The 20,724-nt window shown below is 38.9% G+C and overlaps 1 protein-coding gene across 4 annotated transcripts in view; it reads left to right on the forward strand.

The window, feature by feature from the left end:
* LOC109424046 (katanin p60 ATPase-containing subunit A1) overlaps positions 1-14,247 on the forward strand; it is a 116,882-nt gene extending 102,635 nt beyond the window's left edge. For all 4 annotated transcript variants that reach the window (XM_062860104.1, XM_062860103.1, XM_029871871.2 and 1 more), the window contains exons 3-5: positions 4,123-5,056; positions 13,383-13,616; positions 13,681-14,247. In XM_062860104.1, coding sequence (XP_062716088.1) covers positions 4,123-5,056; positions 13,383-13,616; positions 13,681-13,879 — 1,367 coding nt within the window. In that variant the 3' untranslated portion in view covers positions 13,880-14,247. The remainder of the gene's footprint in view (positions 1-4,122; positions 5,057-13,382; positions 13,617-13,680) is intronic.
* Positions 14,248-20,724: the final 6,477 nt, after the last annotated feature.

Below are 20,724 nucleotides of genomic sequence, written 5' to 3' on the forward strand. Positions count from 1 at the left end.
AAAAATTATCAGAAAAACTCCTGAATGTATTTCTGAATGAAGGCTGAAGCAATTTTTACAGGGAACTCAAGTAATACCTGAATCAATTTTTGGTGGGGAGAAAGGGTCAAAATTCGTAATATTTTTTAGAGCAACTTCACAAATTGGATGGTATCTTTGTTTGTATGTTTTATTTGTGTTTTATTTTAGCATTTTTATTGACAATTTTCATAATCAGTCCGTCATATTGATCCTAGCCTCATGTTTGAGAAAAACTTGAACAAAAATCCATTGACAAATACAGATAATCTTAGAAACAGTTTGTGCGATTGATGAGGTGTGTACGACAATATTTTAGGCAATTCATGGGACTATGTGATGAATGTGTACACAGTAGAAAGAAAATTTTATTTATCAAAAATTAGGGCTAGAAGTAAAGGGGTGTATGTTACAAAAACCTATTTTCGAGTGAATGAGCTTCAAAGTTTTCCATCAATTTTTCATTCTATATAAAATGTATGGAGTTTCAAAATCAATCCAGTTTTTGCCGATTTAGTATAATTTTCCTTATCACATAAAAATAATATTAAAAATATCCGGAAAATTGACTGTTTTGATATGCTCAGCTCAAAATGGACCTAATTGTCACTTAGGGGGATTAGGGGCATAATGGACACCCGGGGCGAAATGGGCACCCCTGTTTCTGCCGAAATCGTTGACTTTTATGTAAAACTTTTAATGCATAAGCGTAAAGGAACAAGTCATGGTTTTATTTTTCAAAAGTACCATTTATATTGCTCCAGAACAACCAAAATATCATTGAAATTGAAATATGTTTTTACAAACGTAAAATTCTTATAATTTCGAAGCAGCATCAAATAAGATATTACGCGTTTTCGAGTGTGTCCACTAAAAAACAAGTGAATTGTTACCTTATCTACATGTATACGATGATTTAGCAATGGATGAAGTATTTTATTTTTGATAAAAATTTTCTTAAAATAGCAATTTTCATGTTGTAATCGATTAGGGGCGAAATGAACACTGGCAATTACGAATGGATGTACGTGCATTGCATACTGTTGGGTGTTTTAGAGAGTTTTGAATAAAAAACAATCCTATTATTTTACCCTAAAGTTCATTTAATTTCCTTTGATGTTATGTAAACTCGTTTAAGATGGAGTATTATGGAGTATTTGATCTCCGTAGACAAATTACTTAACTGGTCGATGTTACTAAAAATTAGCATAAAATATGCAGGGGTGTCCATTCCGCCCCGTACTTTTCCTGCCAGCCCTGAAAAACACATGGTTTACAATTCATTATTTCTTCAAAGTGTCTTATAATTTACAACCAATGTTGTCAACTATTGCACCCAGGCGGGTCTTGAACCCTGATCGAGTGATTGTCAGTCGCAGCCGATAGCCCCGATAAAAGGCTACGCTTTCGTACAACAGTCGCATTGGGTGGGAAGCGGAATCTATTTTAAAAAAAATCGAGCTTCATCAGACTCTCAGTTTTGGGAAAGCTTTGAAATATGCGTTTGGAAACAGATAACATATTTTGTTATCGTTTAGTATTTATAAGGTATCGCGATAGACCAAAATTATCGATAACTAAATTTGTTATCATCTGGTTATCATCAATTGAAAAAGATCATAATAAAAATAACAAAACGATAACACCGATAACACAGTTTATTATCAAAGTGATATCACTTTGTTATCCGCCTTTGCTCGGGTCGAGTATCCTATCACTGCAGGCCACGCTCTTTTCCAGAAGTTCTGAAAATATGGGTCTTCTGGGTGAGTTGACCGAGATTGGCCAGAAGATGATGATCCTACATACGTTAATACTTCTGAGATTCAGGACGACGTTGAAGCGGCAGGAGTCCCCACGGACTACGACGAGCTGTACCCGGCGAATCTAAAGTCCACCGTCAGTACCACCTCCAGCGACTATCTGTGACCGTCAGCGATCAACGCCCCGATCGTACGGGTTGCGCCATCTAAGCTAGAAAATGTTACATATAATTTAAGTGGCTTAATAAATGAATTCTCGAATAATAAAAAGATGCTTTCAATTTAATTGCCTTAAGTCACAACTTTTTTAATTTTCATCTAATTTTCAATATTGTTGAATGAATCTATTCAAAATAGATTTTTATATAAAGTTTGTAGAACGTTAAAATTTTCACAAATTATGATTTTTCTAAGATTGAAAAAAATCCACTTTTTATTCAACATTTTAATTAGGGCCAAATAACTTTTCAACAGCTGTGAAGAAATTTCTATCTTATTTCTGAATAAGACCAGTTTGGGGAAAATGAATATGTAATTCTTAGAGTATCTTTTTTTTTCCTCCCCTGTTGGGGAATTTAAGCCACTGCGTCCAATAAGCTGAACTTTTGTGACATTAGAGTATTTTAGAGTATCTTAGACTGATACAAATTTTATTTTGACTTTTTGCACCCCCCCCCTTCAAAAATGTTTGTTTGGCAGAATTTTGCTTTTTGAGGGGGCAGATAAAAAATATTTATCAAAAAATCGGGTCTTGCTGAAAATTCTTTAACAAATACGATGAGTTTTTATTATTTTTCTGATTAAATACTTTATTATATTTATTCCCCCCCTCGACCAGCCAAAGCATGAAAGCATGGTGGGACAAAAAGTGAAATAAATATTTGTAGCAGCCTTATTTGAAATTACTTTTCTGGAACTCTTTGGTATGTCTGAAGCATTTTACAACGAAATATTCTTGGAATAACGAAATACTACAACGAAATATCCAGAAAGTATTTGTGATAAAAAAAATGATCAATAGAAATAATTCAACAATAATTAATAAATTTGTGGTTGGTAGAATAATTGAATATTGTAATACTGAAAATTCTGGCGAAATTCCTATGAAGCAATTTCCATTAATACAATGAGCAGTTTCAGAAATAATTTCCAATAGAATGTCTATAGAACCTTTATGCGGTTTTCTACAATGCACTATAAGAATTCCTGGAACACTTAAGGAAGTTTGAATGAATTTTTTTTTCGCGGTCAATTTGTTTAGTTCTTAGCAACAAGCTTGTCAAAATAGACTTAATTTTCCCTTAATTTTTTTTTAAACTTTGCAATGTGAATTTTAACCGAAATTAAGATATTCACTGGCGTTTGTGTCTAGTATTTATAGGGGAGACTGAGGAGACTTGATCCCTGGGGAGACTTGTTCCCCCCATATTTGCTCGGAATTAAAAACATTTTTCTTCTAGCATAATTTTTCCAAAACTACTCCTGGACAAACGACTATGTTTTGGCTACAAGTGATTTCGATTGTACATTGCATTATTTTATAACGGCAGATGGTTTGTTTTCAGTCCTTCAGAAATCTTTTAGGCGATTCGGAAAAATCTCAATAACTTTGTGATAATTAAACCAAATCGTGTCAAAATTTCACAGCACATAGTTTAAATAGAATATTTTCAAACTTATTTATCCAAATAAGGCTGTTGTTAACATATTTCAATTAATTCAGCTTAGTATAGACAACAGTGACATGGGGAGACTTGATCCCTCGAGGATTACACACACATTATACATGTGAAAAATAAAATTCTATTCGGAAGCTTCTATTTACTTGGAATTCTAGTCTATTCAACGATAAAATGTGTCAGATAATTATAACTTTAGTACAAACCAAGAAAAGGGGGATCAAGTCTCCCCATTTTGAAAATACGGCATATCCTTAAAAATTTAAGGAAATCTTACAATTTCAAACACTCCAAATGCATCGAAAATACAAGAAAACTTGAAAAGAAAATGAATAGGAAGACTCTGGAATGATTTTCCCTTTAAATAAACCATGTGCTCAAAGGGGGATCAAGTGTCACCCATTTTTGAAAAATACATCATAAGACATGTCTCCATAAAACACAGTTTTGACAACTTTAACCATAATTTAGAGGCCTTCTGTTGTGTATTAACTTGTAATAGATAATAGATTTTGTACGGAAATCGGATCTAGTTTTGTGTTTTTTCTTGAAGATTCAGGTAAATTTAGAAAAAGGGATCAAGTCTCCTTAGTCTCCCCTAATATCTTGGCTATACTATAACGTTTTTACCTCAACTCTTCTTATCATATTTATCTTTCCAGAAGTTCACCCAAACCCTCGCCATGCCGCTATGGCTTCCAACGCCGCCTCACCTCCAACGGCAACGGACTCCCGCTGGATTTCCTCGCTTCGCCGTCGGGACCCAGAACTGCAACCAACACTGCCTTCAATCAATAACTCCAATCACCACAACAGTACCTCATCGCTTACGCACCAACACAGTGTCGGGTACACTAGCTCAACCAATGCGACGCCGACGGAACGGCGAAGCAGTAGAACCAGCGGCCAGAAGTCCTCGTTGCGCAAAAGCCGATCGGTAGAACGAATCCGAGCGCGAAAGCTGGCCACTTCGAAGATCAAGGAACGCCCGAAAAAATCTTCCTCAGAGGAAGGCGGAGGATCAGACGACCAAGAAGCCACATCGGTGGAAGAGAACTCCCCGCAACAGCAGCACTCGCCGGTGAAACGGATCGACAAGTCCAAGATATTCTCGCCTATTGGATATGAAACGCATCTGGTGGATACGCTGGAAAAGGACATGCTACAGAAGAACCCGAATGTTCAGTGGAATGATGTGGCCGGTTTGAATGAAGCGAAGGCAATTCTTCAGGAGGCGGTAGTGCTTCCAGTTATCTTGCCGGATTTCTTCCGCGGAATCCGACGCCCCTGGAAGGGTGTTCTGATGGTGGGACCGCCTGGAACGGGGAAAACCATGCTGGCGAAGGCCGTAGCGACGGAATGCGGCACAACGTTTTTCAACGTATCGTCGAGCACCCTGACGTCCAAGTATCGCGGAGAGAGCGAAAAGCTCGTGCGATTGCTGTTTGAAATGGCGCGGTTCTACGCTCCCAGTACGATTTTCATTGATGAAATCGATTCGCTGTGTGCCTGCCGGGGAAACGATTCCGAGCACGAGGCTAGCCGGCGTTTCAAGGCGGAGTTGCTCATACAGATGGACGGATTGAATGCTGCCAAGTAAGATATTTCATAAAAGTTGATTCATACTAAATACCAAACCAAAGATATCTTCCGTATTTTAAAAGTTTCATAATATTCGCTTATTTGATACACTTGATACCATGCGTTTGCGTCACATTCAATAGATTCCCACCGAGAATTACCCGCAGTAGTTTACGCTCAAACACTCAGAAAGCAATTGTGTTTGCATCCTTTAACGTCCACCCCTAGAAGGCCATCGGAAGAATCCGAGAATTTTGTTTGCATTTGCAAGATGTTGCAAGGTTAGGCAAAATAAGTGAAGACTACCCATGGTTTTTAATCTTTGACACCCACATTGAATTGAAAAGAAATAGGGTCTGGGACCATTTGGGCAGGACTGCTATAACTCAGTCAATTCCAAACCGATTGACTTGAATTGTTGCACATAGCTAGATACTGTGCGTATTTGATCGTGTCTCAAAAATCAAGTCAATCGGTTCTAAATTGTCTGATTTATAGACACAAGTGCCCAAAATAGGTGCTCCTGCCCAAATGGTCCCAGACCCTATCTGAAATAATTCCTAGAGAAATATTTTTGAAAAATTTCAGGATATGGTTCAGAAGGAACTCTTGATGTAATTTCTGAAGGAATTCTCAAAAGAATTTCTGAAGAAATTCCTAGAGAAATTCTTGGAAAAAATATTAAGGAATTCCTGGAAGTTTTGTTTGCAGATACCCCTAGAAGATATCTAAAAAATCCATAGAAAAAAAATCAAAAGAAATCCTTGATGCAATTCCTGAGAATATTTTTTGAAAAAGTCTCTGGAGATATGTCTGACGCAATCTCTGGAGTAATCGCAGAAGGATTACGTGGTAAAACTTTTGAAAGAACGCTTGGAGAAATCCCTTGTTTAATTCTTGTTAAAATCCCTGGAGAAAATTTTGAGAGAGTTCCTCAACGATTATCCGATAGAATCCCGGGATTTTTTTTGATATCCAATAACGTGTATTTTAACTTAAAGCTCATTCTACACTAGCAATCCCGGGAGAAATTCCTGAAGAATACCTAGAGGAATTTCCTTGGAAACCCCTACAAGGCCCTGGAGAAATTACTCTTTAGCATTTTTTTAAAAGAAGTCCTGAAGAAATTGCTAGATGATTATCTTATTCAATTACTTGAGATATTCGTGAACGTATTTCTGCAGTTATCTCTGGAGGAGCACACGAATAAGCCATTTCTCTTATATACCCAGCAAAATCTCTTGAAAAACTTATTTACTGAAGAAATTTCTATGAAATTATTCCTGAAACAACAAAACCTTGGGAAAACTCTTGAATGTATCCTTGGAGGCATTCTTGGAGAAATTTCTGAGAAAAACGAAGGAATAACTAATAATACTCCCAAAATAATATCGGTAAGAGTTCAGAAATTTCTGGGAGAATTCCTGGAACAGGAGAATTTCCAATAGATTCCCTGGAGAAATTCACGAAGGAATTTCTGAAGGAGTTCGTGAAGAAGTAGCTCTATGCATTCCGGAAAGACACTCTAGAAGTATTTCTCTAGAAACAGCTGGTTTAAATTTTGCAAGAATCTTTGAAAGAATCTCTACCCTGGAAATTGAAAGAATTCGAAATCCTAGATATTTTTTGAAGGAATACCCGAGAAATTTCTTGGAGCAGTTTCTATAGGGATTCCTGAAAGAATTTCTGAAGGAAATATTGGAGAATTTTCCCACCGAAAAAAGTGTTTCGAAAATTCTGAAGGAAATTTTGAAGCAATTTCTAAAGAAATCTTTGGAAGAGCTTTTTTTTGGAATGGATTCTTGGAGAATTTAGATTTTATAATTTCTGATTTTCTGGAGGAATAACTGGAAGAATTTCTGAAAGAATCCGTGGAAGATTTCCCTGATGAATCCCTGAAGAGATTTCTGAACAATCCATGGAGGTATTTCTGCGGAACTCCATGGAAGACTCTCTAGAGAAATTTCTGGAGGAATCTGTAGAGGAGTTACGAAGTAATAAATTTTTTTTTCCAAAAAGCTCTGTAGAAACTTCTGAATAAAGTTGAGGTACATTTGCTGAAAGGGTTTCCTGTAGTTCATGGAGCGTTTTCTGTAGAAATCTCTGAAAGATTTTCTAGAAATTTAAATCTTTGTATAATTTATTATGAAATCTCTAGAAGATTTTTTGGAAGAATCTCTGAACAAATTTCCCAGAGAATCCCTTGAAAATATTCTTGAGCTATTCCAGAAAGAGTTTCTAAAGGAAACCTTGAAGGAATTTCAATACGAATCTATGGAAATCCGCGTAAGAATTTCAAAAGGAATTCTTAGAGGAATTTCTGAAATTCCCTGGTAGATTTTCCAAAAGAACCCTCGGAGAGATTTCCAAAGGAATCTCTTGAACATTTTCCTAAACATCCATGGAGCTTTTCTGTTACGAAATTTATGGCAGATTTTCAAAAATAATCCTTGGAGAAATTTCTTGGGGAATCTCTAGAAGAACTTTCTATCGAAACTCTGGAGGGGTTCTTGAAGTATTTTTTATTGAATTTCTGAAGCAAGTCATGAAAGATTTTCTGAGAAATTGGTTAAGGAATGCATGTGGGCATTATTAAAGAAATCTCTGCACAAGATTTCTGAAAACAAAAATCCATGATAGAATTTCTGAGGAAATCAATGGAAGACTTTTTAGAGAAGTCCAAGCAATAATCTGTAGAGGAATTTCTGAAGCCCACTCTGGTAGAAATTCTGAGGCAGTCCATAGAGAAATATATGAAGCAATTGATGTATGTTTAAATATCTCTGTAGAGATTTCTGAAGGAATTCAAGGAAGATTTTCTGAAAGGATTCCTCAATAAATCTATGGAGCAATTTTTAAGAAAGAATGAAAAATTTTTTAGGAAAAAAAAATAAAACTTTTGTGGATTTTTAAAGGAATTACTCGAAGTTTTTTTGACAAAATTTCTGAATGCATTTTCTTAACGAGTCCCTAGAGATTTTTCTCCAGGAATTCCTGGAAAAAAAATGTAGAGTAAATTTTCAGAGGACATTCAGAATAAATCCTGGGAAGATTTTTAAAAAGAACCCTTAAAGAGATTTCTCAAGATATTTTATGAGGTTTTTCTTAAAAATCCATTGAGGTTTCCCCTGAGGAAATCTATGAAAATCTATCAAATTTCTTGGGCAATCTTAAGAAAAACTTCCAAAATGAACTCTGTAGGTAAACACCTACAGAGTTTATTTTGGAAGTTTGACGATATTTATGGAGCAATTTCTGTAGCAAGCCATGAAACATTTGCTGATAAATTTGTTAAGGAATACATGTGGGATTTTTTGAAAAATCTTTGAATAAGATTCTCTCAAACATCTTTGGAGGAAATTTTTATGCAATATTGGAATTGCTCAATGTAAATTTCTGAAGACAATTTTGGAGCAATTTCCAAAGAAATGTTTCGAAGCGCTTTTGAAGGAATACTTGGAGAAGTTTATAAAGGAAGTTTGAATTTCTGATTTTCTGCAGCAAATCACTAGATAAATTTTTGAAGGAATCTGTGAAAGATATTTTGAATGAATACCTTGAGAGATTTCTGAACAAATCCACGAAGGAATTTCTGAGGAAATCAATGGAAGGCTTTCTAGAGAAGTCCATGAGGAATCTGTAGAAGAATTTCGGAAGCAAACTCTGGTGAAATTTTTGAGTAAGTTCATAGAAAAAATATGAAGCAATGAATGATTTTTTTCAAATATCTCTGTGACAATTTTAGAAGCAATTCGAGGAGAATTTTCTGAAAGGATTTCTGGGATTTTCTAAAGAATGCTGTAATTTTTTAAGAAATCTAAGAAATACCTTGTGAAGGATTTCTTAATGAATCCCTAGAAGTTTTTCTTGAGGAATCACTGAATAAATTTATAAATAAAATTTTCAGGCGACTTTCTGACCAAGTCCTCTTCAGAGACTCCTGATATCTTATTACGATTTTCTTAAAAATACATAGAGGATTCATAGGAAATCGTTGGTTTTTTTTTTCTAAAATATTCTTTGGAGAAATTTCTGGGGGAGCTCTAGAAGAACTTAAAAAAACTCTAGAGAAATTTTTGAATGTGTTTATGGAGGAATTTATTAAGCAAACCATGGAATATATTCTGAGAAATTTGTGTAGGAATTCATGTGAGGATTATTGAAGAAAGCTTTAAAGGGTTTTCTTAAAAAAAAAAACAGAATATAGGAAGTTATTAAGCAGTACTGGAATTGTTCAATGTAAATTTCTGAAGACAATTTTCCAAAGGAATCTTTGGAAGAGCTTTTAAAGGAATCCTTGTAGAAATTTCTGAAGGAAATCAGATTTTCTGTTTTTTTAGGAATCACTGGATGAGTTCTTGGAGGCATGCGTGGAAGATTTTTCGGATTAGTTCCTGTAGGGGTTTCTGAAAAAAAATCACGCTGCAATTTCTGAGGAAATCCATGGAAGGCTTTCTACAGGAGTCATTTTTGGAGGAATCTTTAGAGGAATTTTTGAAGCAAACTTTGGTGTAACTTCTGGGGAAGTTCATACAGAATTATATGAAGCTATGGATGTTTTTTAAATCTCTGTAGGAATTCGAGGAAGATTTTCTGAAAGGATTCATGGAGGATTTTCTCAATGGAGCAATTTTTAAAGAAATCTATGGAAGATTTTTCAAAGGATAAAATAAAGCAAAATTTTTGAGGATTTCTAAAGGAATCACTAGAATTTTTTTTATATATATTTTTTTTTGTTATGAACTCTTAGAGGTTTTTCTCAAGGAATCCTTGGAAAAATTTCTAAAGAAAAATTTCTGAGGACTTTCTCAACAAATCCCTGGTTGATTTTCCAAAAGAACCCCTGCCCTGGAAAGATTAAAAAAGGAGGATTTTTTTTAATTTCCTTTGATGAAATCTCTGTATTTTTTTCTTAAATAATCCTTGCAGAAATTTCTTGGGGAATCCCTGGAAGGAGTTCCAAAATAAACTAGAAGCATTTCTGAAGCAAGCCATGACAGATTTTCTGATAAATTTGTGAAGGCATCCAAGGGAGAGTTATTGAAAAATCTCTGCACAAGATTTTCTGAAAAATAAACCCTGTAGGAAATGCTAAAAAGCAAAACTGAAATTGTATAATGAAAATGTCTGAAGTCAGTTTTGAAGCTATTTTTAAAGGAATCTTCGGAAGAGATTTTAAATGAATTTTTGAAGAAGTTTCTGAATGAATTCCAAGTTTCCAATTTCCTGCATGAAATGCTGGATGATTTTTTGTAGGAACCCATGGAAGATAAGAAAGATATACATGGAAGAATTTCCAAAGGAATTTTCAAAGGAATTTCAGTACGAATCCTAGGAAGATTTTCCAAAGGAATCCATAAAAAAATACTTAAGGCATTTGATACAAAAAAAAACATGGAGTTTTTTTTTCTGAAATTCTAATGGAATCCTAGGAGGAATATCCTGAAATATTCTAAGACAATTTTCTGAACATGTATTTCGAAAACTTCCCGAATGTCTCTCTGGAGAAATTTCTGGAGAAATCGCTGGAAGAATTTCCGAAGGAACTCTCAGAGGAATCTTTTAGAAGGAATTTTCAGAGAAATGTCGGAATTATTTTAGAAAGGAATTCTCTAATAAACTCTTAGAAAACTTTTCTGAAGGAATACTTTGACATTTTTATGAAAGAAGCGAATTGCAAAAGGAAATTATCTAAGATTTTTTAATGATATCTCAGGAAGAATTCCCTAAGAAATATTCAGGGGAATTTCTGAAGTAATTCCTAAAAAATCGTCAAAGAGAACCTTTGGCAAGATTTTTTAATTATTCTGTTGAGAATTCTCTAAAAATATCCTTGGAGAAATAACTGAGGAAATCTATGAAAGTGTTTAAAAAGCAATCCTTGGACAACATTCTGAAGGAATTTCTAGTATAATTTCCGAAGGAAACTCTGTGAAATTCTTGAAGGAGCTGCTGGAGTAATCCAAGCAAGGTTTTCTAACATAATTCCTCCAGAAAGTTGTGAAAGAATCCATATAGGAATGATGAAAAAACCTTGAACATCATCTTTCGAAAGAATCCGTGGAGGAATTTTTAAGGAATTTTTAGATGATTTTCTAACAGAAAGCTTGATGAAATATTTAGAGAAATCCTCAGACTAATTTCTGAAAGAATCCTTAGACAAATTTCAATATAATTCCATAGAAGGTTTTCTATGAAAATCCGAGGATGAATTTTTAAAAAGGAATAGTAAGAGGAATTTCTGAAGAAATCTGTAGACAATTATCAAAGAGATTCTCTTGAAAGAGTTCTGGAGGAACCTCTCAAGGATTCTCTGAAAAATTTACTATAAGGTCCCTTAAAAGATTTGTTAAAAAAAATATTGATGTTTTTCTAACGGAATCTGTGAAGAAATATCAGATTCTAACGGAATCTGTGGAGAAACACCTAAATAAATTCATGGACTAACTTTTGAACAAATATTTGCGAAACCTTTTGAGATCCTCACTGCAGGATTTTCTGGAGAAATCTCTGGAAAAATTTACGAAGGAACTCTCCGAAAAATCTTTGAGAACGGTTGTTGAATGAATTTCCTTATAAAATCCCCCGGAAGATATGCTCTTAAGAAATATCGGAAGAAAATCATGGAGAAATTCCTAACGCAATCCAAGCAAGCAAGGATGGTTTTCTTACACACTTCCTCGATAAGCTCTTATTGAACGCCAGATTTTCTGAAAGAATTCGATTTGGAAATCTTTCTGGAAGTCTCTTTGGAGGAATTTCTGAAGGAATGCCTGGAAGAATTTCCGAAGATCTATATAATAATAATATTCACTAGAATGTGGTGGGCTGATTGATGTAGCTACTCACTTCTACGCTTCATAAATACAACCGGGTTATTGTCCTTTCAAACAACCGTACTGTTTTTCAGTTCATTTAAGCTCTTCTGAGCCTTATCCAATGTTAATGGTTCCAATGCTTCACCTTGATGACGGGTGTTAATATTGTTCCTGGTAACATCTTTGTTGATACCCCATGTGATACCGTTTAACAAATCTTCGATAAGCTCCTTCCCTTTGGCTGCCTGTAGTGTCTGCAAAATACCTTTTCAACCATTGCACATGGTGGGTACTGGTATAGTTTTGTACCGCGTACCATTGAAAATTGAACAAAACCACCGCATATCGTTCCGATTAATGCATTCATTAAAGTGCTTTAGTAATCAATTACACTATCTTCGTGCTGTCGTTTTTTTTGCTGCGATGATTTAATTTCTCTTATACTCTTTCACGTTGCATAGCATTCTGTTGAGCCAGGTCTCAACTACTAGCATTTGTTGCCTGGCGGCATCCTTCGATCGTCGACTGCTCCATTGAAGAATCTCTGGAGAATTTCTCTCTAGATAAAACATAGAAAGCCCCCTAAAGTTGCTTGAGGGCTTCTCCTCTAGGAATTCACAGGGTAACTTCTCTTCTAGTGACGATTTGGAGGATTACTTCTCTAGAAAAAGCCCGGAGGATTACTCCTCCATATAATCTCTAGAGAACTTTTTTTTATAGAGAATACTTGTGGACTACTCATCTAGAGAAGCCCCTCCGGCTGACATTTCTTGAAAACAGGATCATTGAAGGATTTTTCTCTGCAGAAGGTTTGGAAAGCTTTCTTGGAGGGCTTTTCTTCTAGAAATTCCTTGGATTACTTATTCCCCAGTGAAGATTTGTAGGATTCTTTGAAAAAAAGGAAAACTTCTCCTTTTCTTTGGAGGAGAACTTCTTTTGTACAGTATCACCCAAGGATTTCTCTTCTGTAGAAGTCTTGGAGGGCTTATCCTCTTATTTTATAGGGCTTCTCCTCTGGAAAAGCCTTGGAGGGGGGAGAGGGGTGGCTTATTCAAGAAGAGAAGCCCTGGAGAAGTTTTCGGATGGAGAAAGCTTATGGACTTCTTATCTAGAGTGGCCCTGCAGTAACTGAGACACAATTCTGATGGTATATTGCTGTGCAGCATCATCTTCGGCCTTGTCGGTCATTTGATATATAAACGTATTGTTGTATCATTTCTTGAACTCGTTATGCTGGATTATCGTGCCCGACCGCATAAACTAAATCTGGCAGGTCTTCACACGTACAGGTACTCGCATCTATGACGTCCGGTAATGGACGCCCGTTGACCGGGTGTGGTTCTCATAGAATTTATCCTTCAAGGGTTCATCGTTCGTTGGCGCTAAGATGGTTATTAGTTTAAGTAAAGATATTTACATTATCGAAGACCCTGCAAAAAACCAGGGTGTTAACCGGCTTAGCTATAGAGTATTTTGTGAAGTATCGCTCCTAATTGGTATGCATCGAATTATTTTTTTTCCAGTGATGAAAAAATCATCATGGTCCTGGCGGCAACCAACCACCCGTGGGACATCGATGAAGCCTTCCGGAGACGATTCGAGAAGCGAGTCTACATCGGTCTTCCCAACGACAACACTAGAAAGGCCCTGCTGGAACTTTGCCTGAAGGGTGTCAACATGTCACCCGATTTGGAAACCGAAACCATAGCTGACCAGTTACGAGGTTATACCGGTTCGGACATCGCCAATGTTTGTCGGTAGGTACCTAGATTTCCACCAAATACAAAGTAGCATTTTTACAGAGAATGATTCCGTTTCCAGCGATGCCGCCATGATGGCAATGCGGAGGCACATCAACGGTCTGACGCCGTCGGAAATTAAGATGATCCGAAGAGAGGAGGTGGACCTACCGGTTACGGCACAGGACTTCCAGGATGCGATGGCCAAAACGCGCAAGTCGGTGTCGGCCAACGATGTCGCGCGTTATGAGACGTGGATGGATGAGTACGGGTCATGCTAGTGCTACATATAAGCTCAAAGGAAACTTTCGGGATATGACAGATTTCCAGATCACTACAAAAAACAGCACATTCAGTAATAACGCCCAATTTACAAGACATTCACGACCGCTTTAAACTCCATACATCTGTTGTGTTCATTTCCAACCTAATGATTTAACCCAAATCTTAAAATACCATATAAATTTGTTACCATATTGATGCTTAATGGAGTGAAATAAAATTCGACCACTAATCTCAATCTAAATAAGCGTTGGTAAACTATAAGTTGTATTACGATCTCAAAACTACGTAATGAAAAAGGAACAGCTATTATTAAGAGTACAATGTTGATTTTGTCAGTGGAATAGATAAATGAATTCACAAATAATGGTGGCGTATTTAAATTTGAAAGAAATTTTCTTGATCTTGATCACGTAGGATGAATACCATAATCCGGGGTAACATTGATCAAAATTTTCGATCTTTCTTGAATAATTCTCTTGTTAAAGCAAGCGTTATATATTTTATATTTTTAAAACAAGTACTGGTCCTCTGAGTGTATGTTAAGCTACTCCAAAAAGTATTGTGAAACTTCAATACATGTTTAAATAGGCTTTTTAATATAATTTTTGATTTTGTTGATTTGAGCTAGCATTGATCAATGATCATTTTTTTGATCAATGTTCGTTTGTGTTGAAAAAAAAACCCTTACTTAATTTGGAATCTCTGAATTCCCGATGAAATTCTAGTAGGATTTCTTGAAGGAAACCCAGCAGTAATTATTGAATTACAAAGAGCGGGAAATCCGTAAAGAAAAACTCTGAAGAAAGCATAACTGGAAGCATAGCTCTGAAGAATAGCATAGCTGGAAGGAGAAAATCATATATGACTCCTCCAGAATTTTCTATTCTATAGAATAAATTTGGGGAGGAACCCGGGCAAGCATCTCTAGAGGAATTCCAAAAGTGATTGCTCTTGAAATTTCTCCAGGAATGCCTGATGGGGTTCTGCTGGGATTCCTCTATAGATTTCACCAAGGATTCTTCGGTAAATTCCTCCGGTGGTTTCTTTAAAAATGTCTTCAAGGATTCCACTAGGAATACCTCTCGGAATACCTCCAGCAATTCTTGCTGGGTTTCATTCATGAACTACTGCCACGATTTCTCCAAGCATTCTTGCTGAGATTTCTCAAACATTTCCAGATGGTTTATCTGCAGTAATTGCTCAAGAACTCTTTCAGGTTTTCCTGGTCCAGTAACGTGGGTAGATCACCTTATAATGGTGCGTTACGTCGTAAGATCTACCATAACAAGTGTTGATCTTGTATTTTTTTAGCTTTGTTAATTTAAATTCAGGAAAATTCCAAGATCACAACTTGTTCTACTTTTTTTGTATTATTATTTTCATTGTTAATAAACCATTTGTTTCAGGAGGATTCAGGTAATTTTTTGTCTATGTCTCTCTCTCTCTTCTTGGTGTAACGTCCTCATTGTGACAAAGCTTGCTTCTCAGCTTAGTGTTCTATGAGCACATCCACAGTTATTAACTGGGAGCTTCCTCTGCCAATGATCATTTTGCATGCGTATATCGTATGGCAGGCACGAAGATACTCTATGCCCAAGGAAGTCAAGGAAATTTCCTTTCCGAAAAGATCCTGGACCGACTGGGAATCGAACCCGTCACCCTCAGCATGGTCATGCTGAATACCCGTGCGTTTACCACCTCGGCTATATGGGCCCTTTTTGTCTATGTCTAGAGAGATTTATTTCCGAAAATTATGTAACTGTTGTGAGCCTATCACCATTTAACACTATTTTCTATTTCAGATGTACAAGCGGGCAACCCTGCATTCGGGACGACAAAACATCGTTTTACGTGATTTTTTTTATAATTTTTTATAGTTTTCGCGTTTTTTTTTATGTCAATTGAAGATTTTTTTCTCGGATCGACAACTGTTGTTTCACGCGTTTCAAACATTTATTGTAATGTTCCGTTGACCCTGGAGGGATCGGATCTGCTTTGGCCTCTCACTGAGCAGAAACATAATTATTTAAACAATAAATAGAAAAAAATCTCTTTTGATTGCCGGCTTCCAAAAGATTAAATTTTAACCAAGTAAACACATGTAAAGTACATGAATGTTGTTAGTATCCAATCTACAAAGTATACCGTAACTACGCTAACGCTAAGAACTCTTTCAGGTTTTCCTGGAGGAATTCCAGCAGGAATTGCTTCACGAATCTCAGCAAGACTTCTTGGAGGAATGCCTGGGTAAGTCCTGGCAGTATTTCAAGTGTTATCCAACGAAAATTTAAAGCAGGGATTATAATTGGACTTAAATTGGAAAATAATTGGACTTTTTAAGAGAGGTAATCGCAGGGGAGTTGATGGATGAATTTCAAAAGGAATTCCTAGAGGAATCCTTGGGAAAGTCTCTGGAGGTAGCACATGAGGATTTTTTGGAAGAAACCCATCAGGCATTCTTGGGGATTTTCCAAGCGGATTTTGTGTAAAAATCTTTGAAAAATGCTTGTGGAAATCATACAAATCACAGAATAAATTTGTGTTAGAATCCCGGTGGACATTTCTAGAGGATTACCTAAAGGAATTCCTGAAGGAACTCTTGAAGAAATGCCAAGGAGAACTTTTGGAGGAATCCATGGAGAAAGCAAAAAAAAAATCTTTTGGAATTCCTTCACAAAAGTCTGATGGGAAATTCTCGATGAGATTTCTCCAAGTAGTCCTTCCGGAAGGCTGCAACATGATCAGGAGTAAGGTTGTTATCTTAAAAGAAGCTGGATGATGCCGGTACGTTAACGTTGATCGGCTCAAGGCTTGACCCGACACCTAAAGGTTCGGGTAACGGTACGGTTGAGACTACGAGAAAGTTTCGGCGTACGTTGCCATGCAGTCGCCTTTCCGTGTATTATTGACCACAGGTGGACAGATGAAGTTTCAGAATATCAGAACCGCGTATCGTATTTATATATGACGTTGAATGAAGTGATTCACATGCGGTAGCCACAAGGATTCGTGGTTCCGCCAGGTCAGCAGACTCCACAAGAGTAAATAATACTTACTATGCATGTAATGTACTGAAACAGGTCACATTTCCCTTGTATACACATGTAGTCGTATTTCTACTTGTATACACATGTAGACGTGTCAGTTACCTGTGAGAGGATCAAGAAAGCACGAGAAGCTCTTCGGCGACAACTCGACGGTATCAACTGAATCTTGGGAATCTGGATCACGAAAAACAGTGCTGGATTCTACAATATGTCACTGGTTCATTTGGGTACCTCCATTTGAAAAGGGCAGCAGCAGCAGCGGTCAGGCTAAGGCCGGGGTGGCCTCTGCTGTACATAGTAGCCGCCTCCATTCCACTCGGTCCATGGCTGTTTGTCTCCAGTTCCGCACTCTGCGTAGGGTCCGCAGATCGTCCTCCACTTGGTCGACCCACCTACCTCGCTGCGCTCCACGTCTTCTTGTACCGGTCGGATGACTCTCGAGAACCATTTTAGTCGGGTTGCTATCCGACATCCTGATGACGTGACCCGCCCACCGAAGCCTCCCGATTTTCGCGGTATGGACGATGGTTGATTCTCCCAGCAGCTGATGCAGCTCGTGGTTCATTCGCCTTCTCCAAGTCCCGTCTTCCATCTGCACTCCGCCGTAGATGGTACGCAACACCTTCCGTTCGAAAACTCCAAGGGCGCGTTGGTCCTCTGCACGTAGGGTCCATGTTTCGTGCCCATAGAGGACGACCGGTCTAATCAACGTTTTGTAGATGGTTAACTTCGTGTTACGGCGAACTTTATTCGATCGTAGAGTTCTGCGGAGTCCAAAGTAGGCACGATTTCCTGCCACAATGCGCCTCTGAATTTCTCTGCTGGTGTCGTTGTCGTCGGTCACCAGTGAGCCCAAGTACACGAATTCTTCAACCGCCTCGATTTCATCACCGTCGATATGAATTCGGGGTGGCGGGCGCGGTGATTCCTCCCTGGAGCCCTTTGCCATCATGTACTTTGTCTTCGACACATTAATGACTAGTCCGATTCGCCTGGCTTCACTCTTTAGTCGGATGTACGTTTCCGCCATCGTCTCAAATTTACGAGCAATAATATCAATATCATCGGCGAAACCAAGCAGCTGAACGGACTTCGTGAAAATCGTCCCACTCGTGTTTATCCCCGCTCTTCTTATTACACCTTCCAAAGCAATGTTGAACAGTAAGCACGAAAGACCATCACCTTGCCGTAACCCTCTACGAGATTCGAAGGGACTCGAGAGTGTCCCTGATACTCGAACTACGCACATCACTCGATCCATCGTCGCCTTGATCAACCGTATCAGTTTATCCGGGAATCCGTATTCGTGCATAATCTGCCATAGCTGTTCTCGATCGATTGTATCATACGCCGATTTGAAATCGATGAACAAGTGATGTGTGGGCACGTTGTATTCGCGGCATTTCTGCAACACCTGGCGGATGGCGAACATCTGGTCCGTTGTAGCGCGTTCACCCATAAATCCAGCCTGATATTGCCCCACAAACTCTCTTGCAATCGGTGATAGACGGCGGCATAAAATTTGAGAGAGTATCTTGTAGGCAGCGCTCAGTAGTGTGATCGCGCGGTAGTTCCCGCAATCCAACTTGTCGCCCTTTCTGTAGATGGGACACACGATACCTTCCATCCATTCCTCCGGTAATACTTCCTCCTCCCAAATCTTGGTAATGACCCAGTGTAGTGCTCTCACCAGTCCTTCTCCACCGTATTTTAGAAGCTCGCTTGGTAGTTGATCTGCTCCAGCGGCTTTGTTGTTTTTCAACCGGCCAACCTCCTCCTCAATCTCTTGAAGGTCAGGGGCCGGAAGTCTTTCGTCCTGTGCACATACTCCTAGATCTGTTACCACGCCACCTTCGGTACTTGCAACGTCGCCATTGAGATGCTCATCGTAATGCTGCCGCCACCACTCGACCACCTAACGCTCGCTCGTGAGAATATTCCCGTGATTATCTCGGCACATGTCGGCTTGTGGCACAAAGCCTCTGCGCGAGCGGTTCAGCTTCTCGTAGAACTTTCGTGTGTCCTTAGCGCGGTACAGCTCTTCCATCGCTTCGCGATCTCGTTCTTCCTGCTAGTGCTTCTTCATCCGGAAGACTGAGTTCTGCCTGTTCCGCGCCTGTTTGTAACGTGCCTCATTCGCTCTCGTACGGTGTTGCAGCATTCTCGCCCATGCTGCATTCTTCTCGTTTTTCAACTGTTCACATTCGCCGTCGTACCTGTCGTTTCTGTGATTCAGAGTCGCGAAGCCTAGTGCTGTAGCCGAGGTACTACCTATGGCGGATCGGATGTCCCTCCAGCCATCTTCAAGTGTAGCTGCGCCAAGCTGCTCTTCCGTTGGTAGGGCCACTGCTAACTGCTGCGCGTAGTCTTGAGCCACTTCTACGTTACGAAGTTGCTCGATGTTGAGCCGCGGCGTTCGACTTCGACACGTGGTGATAATTGTCGAAAGTTTTGAGTGCATGCATACAGCGACTAAGTAGTGATCCGAGTCTATATTCGCACTGCGGTATGTGCGGACGTTGGTTATATCTGAGAAGAATTTTCCGTCGATTAGATCGTGGTCGATTTGGTTTTCTGTTTGATGGTCGGGTGATCTCCAGGTGGCTTTGTTGATATCTTTGCGGGGGAAGAAGGTGCTTCGAACTACCATACCACGGGAGGCTGCAAAGTTTACGCATCGCTGGCCGTTATCATTCGATACGACGTGCAGGCTGTTTCGCCCGATTACCGGTCTGTACATTTCCTCTTTTCCTACCTGTGCGTTCATGTCGCCGACAACGATTTTCACGTCACGCGGCGAGCAACCATCGTATGTTTGCTCTAACTGCGCGTAGAACGCTTCTTTGTCGTCATCAGGTCTCCCTTCGTGTGGGCAGTGCACGTTGATGATGCTGTAGTTGAAGAAACGGCCCTTAACTCTCAACATGCACATCCTTGCGTTGATCGGCTGCCACCCGATCACACGTTGTCGCATCTTGCACAACACTATAAACCCTGTTCCCAGTTCATTGGTGGTGCCACAGCTTTGGTAGAAGGTAGCCGCTCGATGCCCGCTTTTCCACACTTTCTGTCCAGTCCAACAGAGTTCCTGCAACGCCACGATGTCGAAGTTGCGGGGATGTACTTCGTCGTAGATTATCCTGTCACATCCTGCGAAACCTAGTGACTTGCAATTCCATGTTCCAAGTTTCCAATCGTAGTCCTTATTTCGTCGCGTGGGTCTTTGTCGATTGTATCGAGTCGTATTTTCTCCTATGTTATTCGCAATGGGGATTTTTACGGGTGGCTTATTGGGCCTACGCCAACACTCCTGTCTCGCCGGAGGGCCATCGTGCCAGTTCTGTTTAACGTCCCAACCAACACTGGGACGACCACGCTGATGGGGCTACCACCTTGGATCTAGCTGGGCGTGGTGCAGCGTTTCTTACTCAACAGCTGGATGCCAGAACCGACGCTGTTTGAGCCGCACCTAGCTAAAGTCAGAAGGACAACAGTGCCCAGGCTGCACTACCAGCTAAGCACACAACTCTTAGCTGGCGGTCTTTGTCATCGCTTGACCCGTGGAAGCAATTGCATTTCCATCGATAGCGCTGGCCCAAGTGCAAAATTCCAACCAATTTAAGCTGTATAACATTCTTTATATCGGCAAGAATATTATACGACTTAAACTGATGAGATTTACGCACTTTGGCCAGCGCTATCGCTGGAAATGTAATTTACTCATTTTTTGAGCTGTTCCAGTTTAGCTCAGTTTTGTGTGAATTTTCTGACCGTTTGTGTAGATATCCTGAATC

This window comes from Aedes albopictus, chromosome 3 (assembly GCF_035046485.1).
Source record: "Aedes albopictus strain Foshan chromosome 3, AalbF5, whole genome shotgun sequence".
Classification (NCBI taxonomy): Eukaryota; Metazoa; Arthropoda; class Insecta; order Diptera; family Culicidae; genus Aedes; species Aedes albopictus.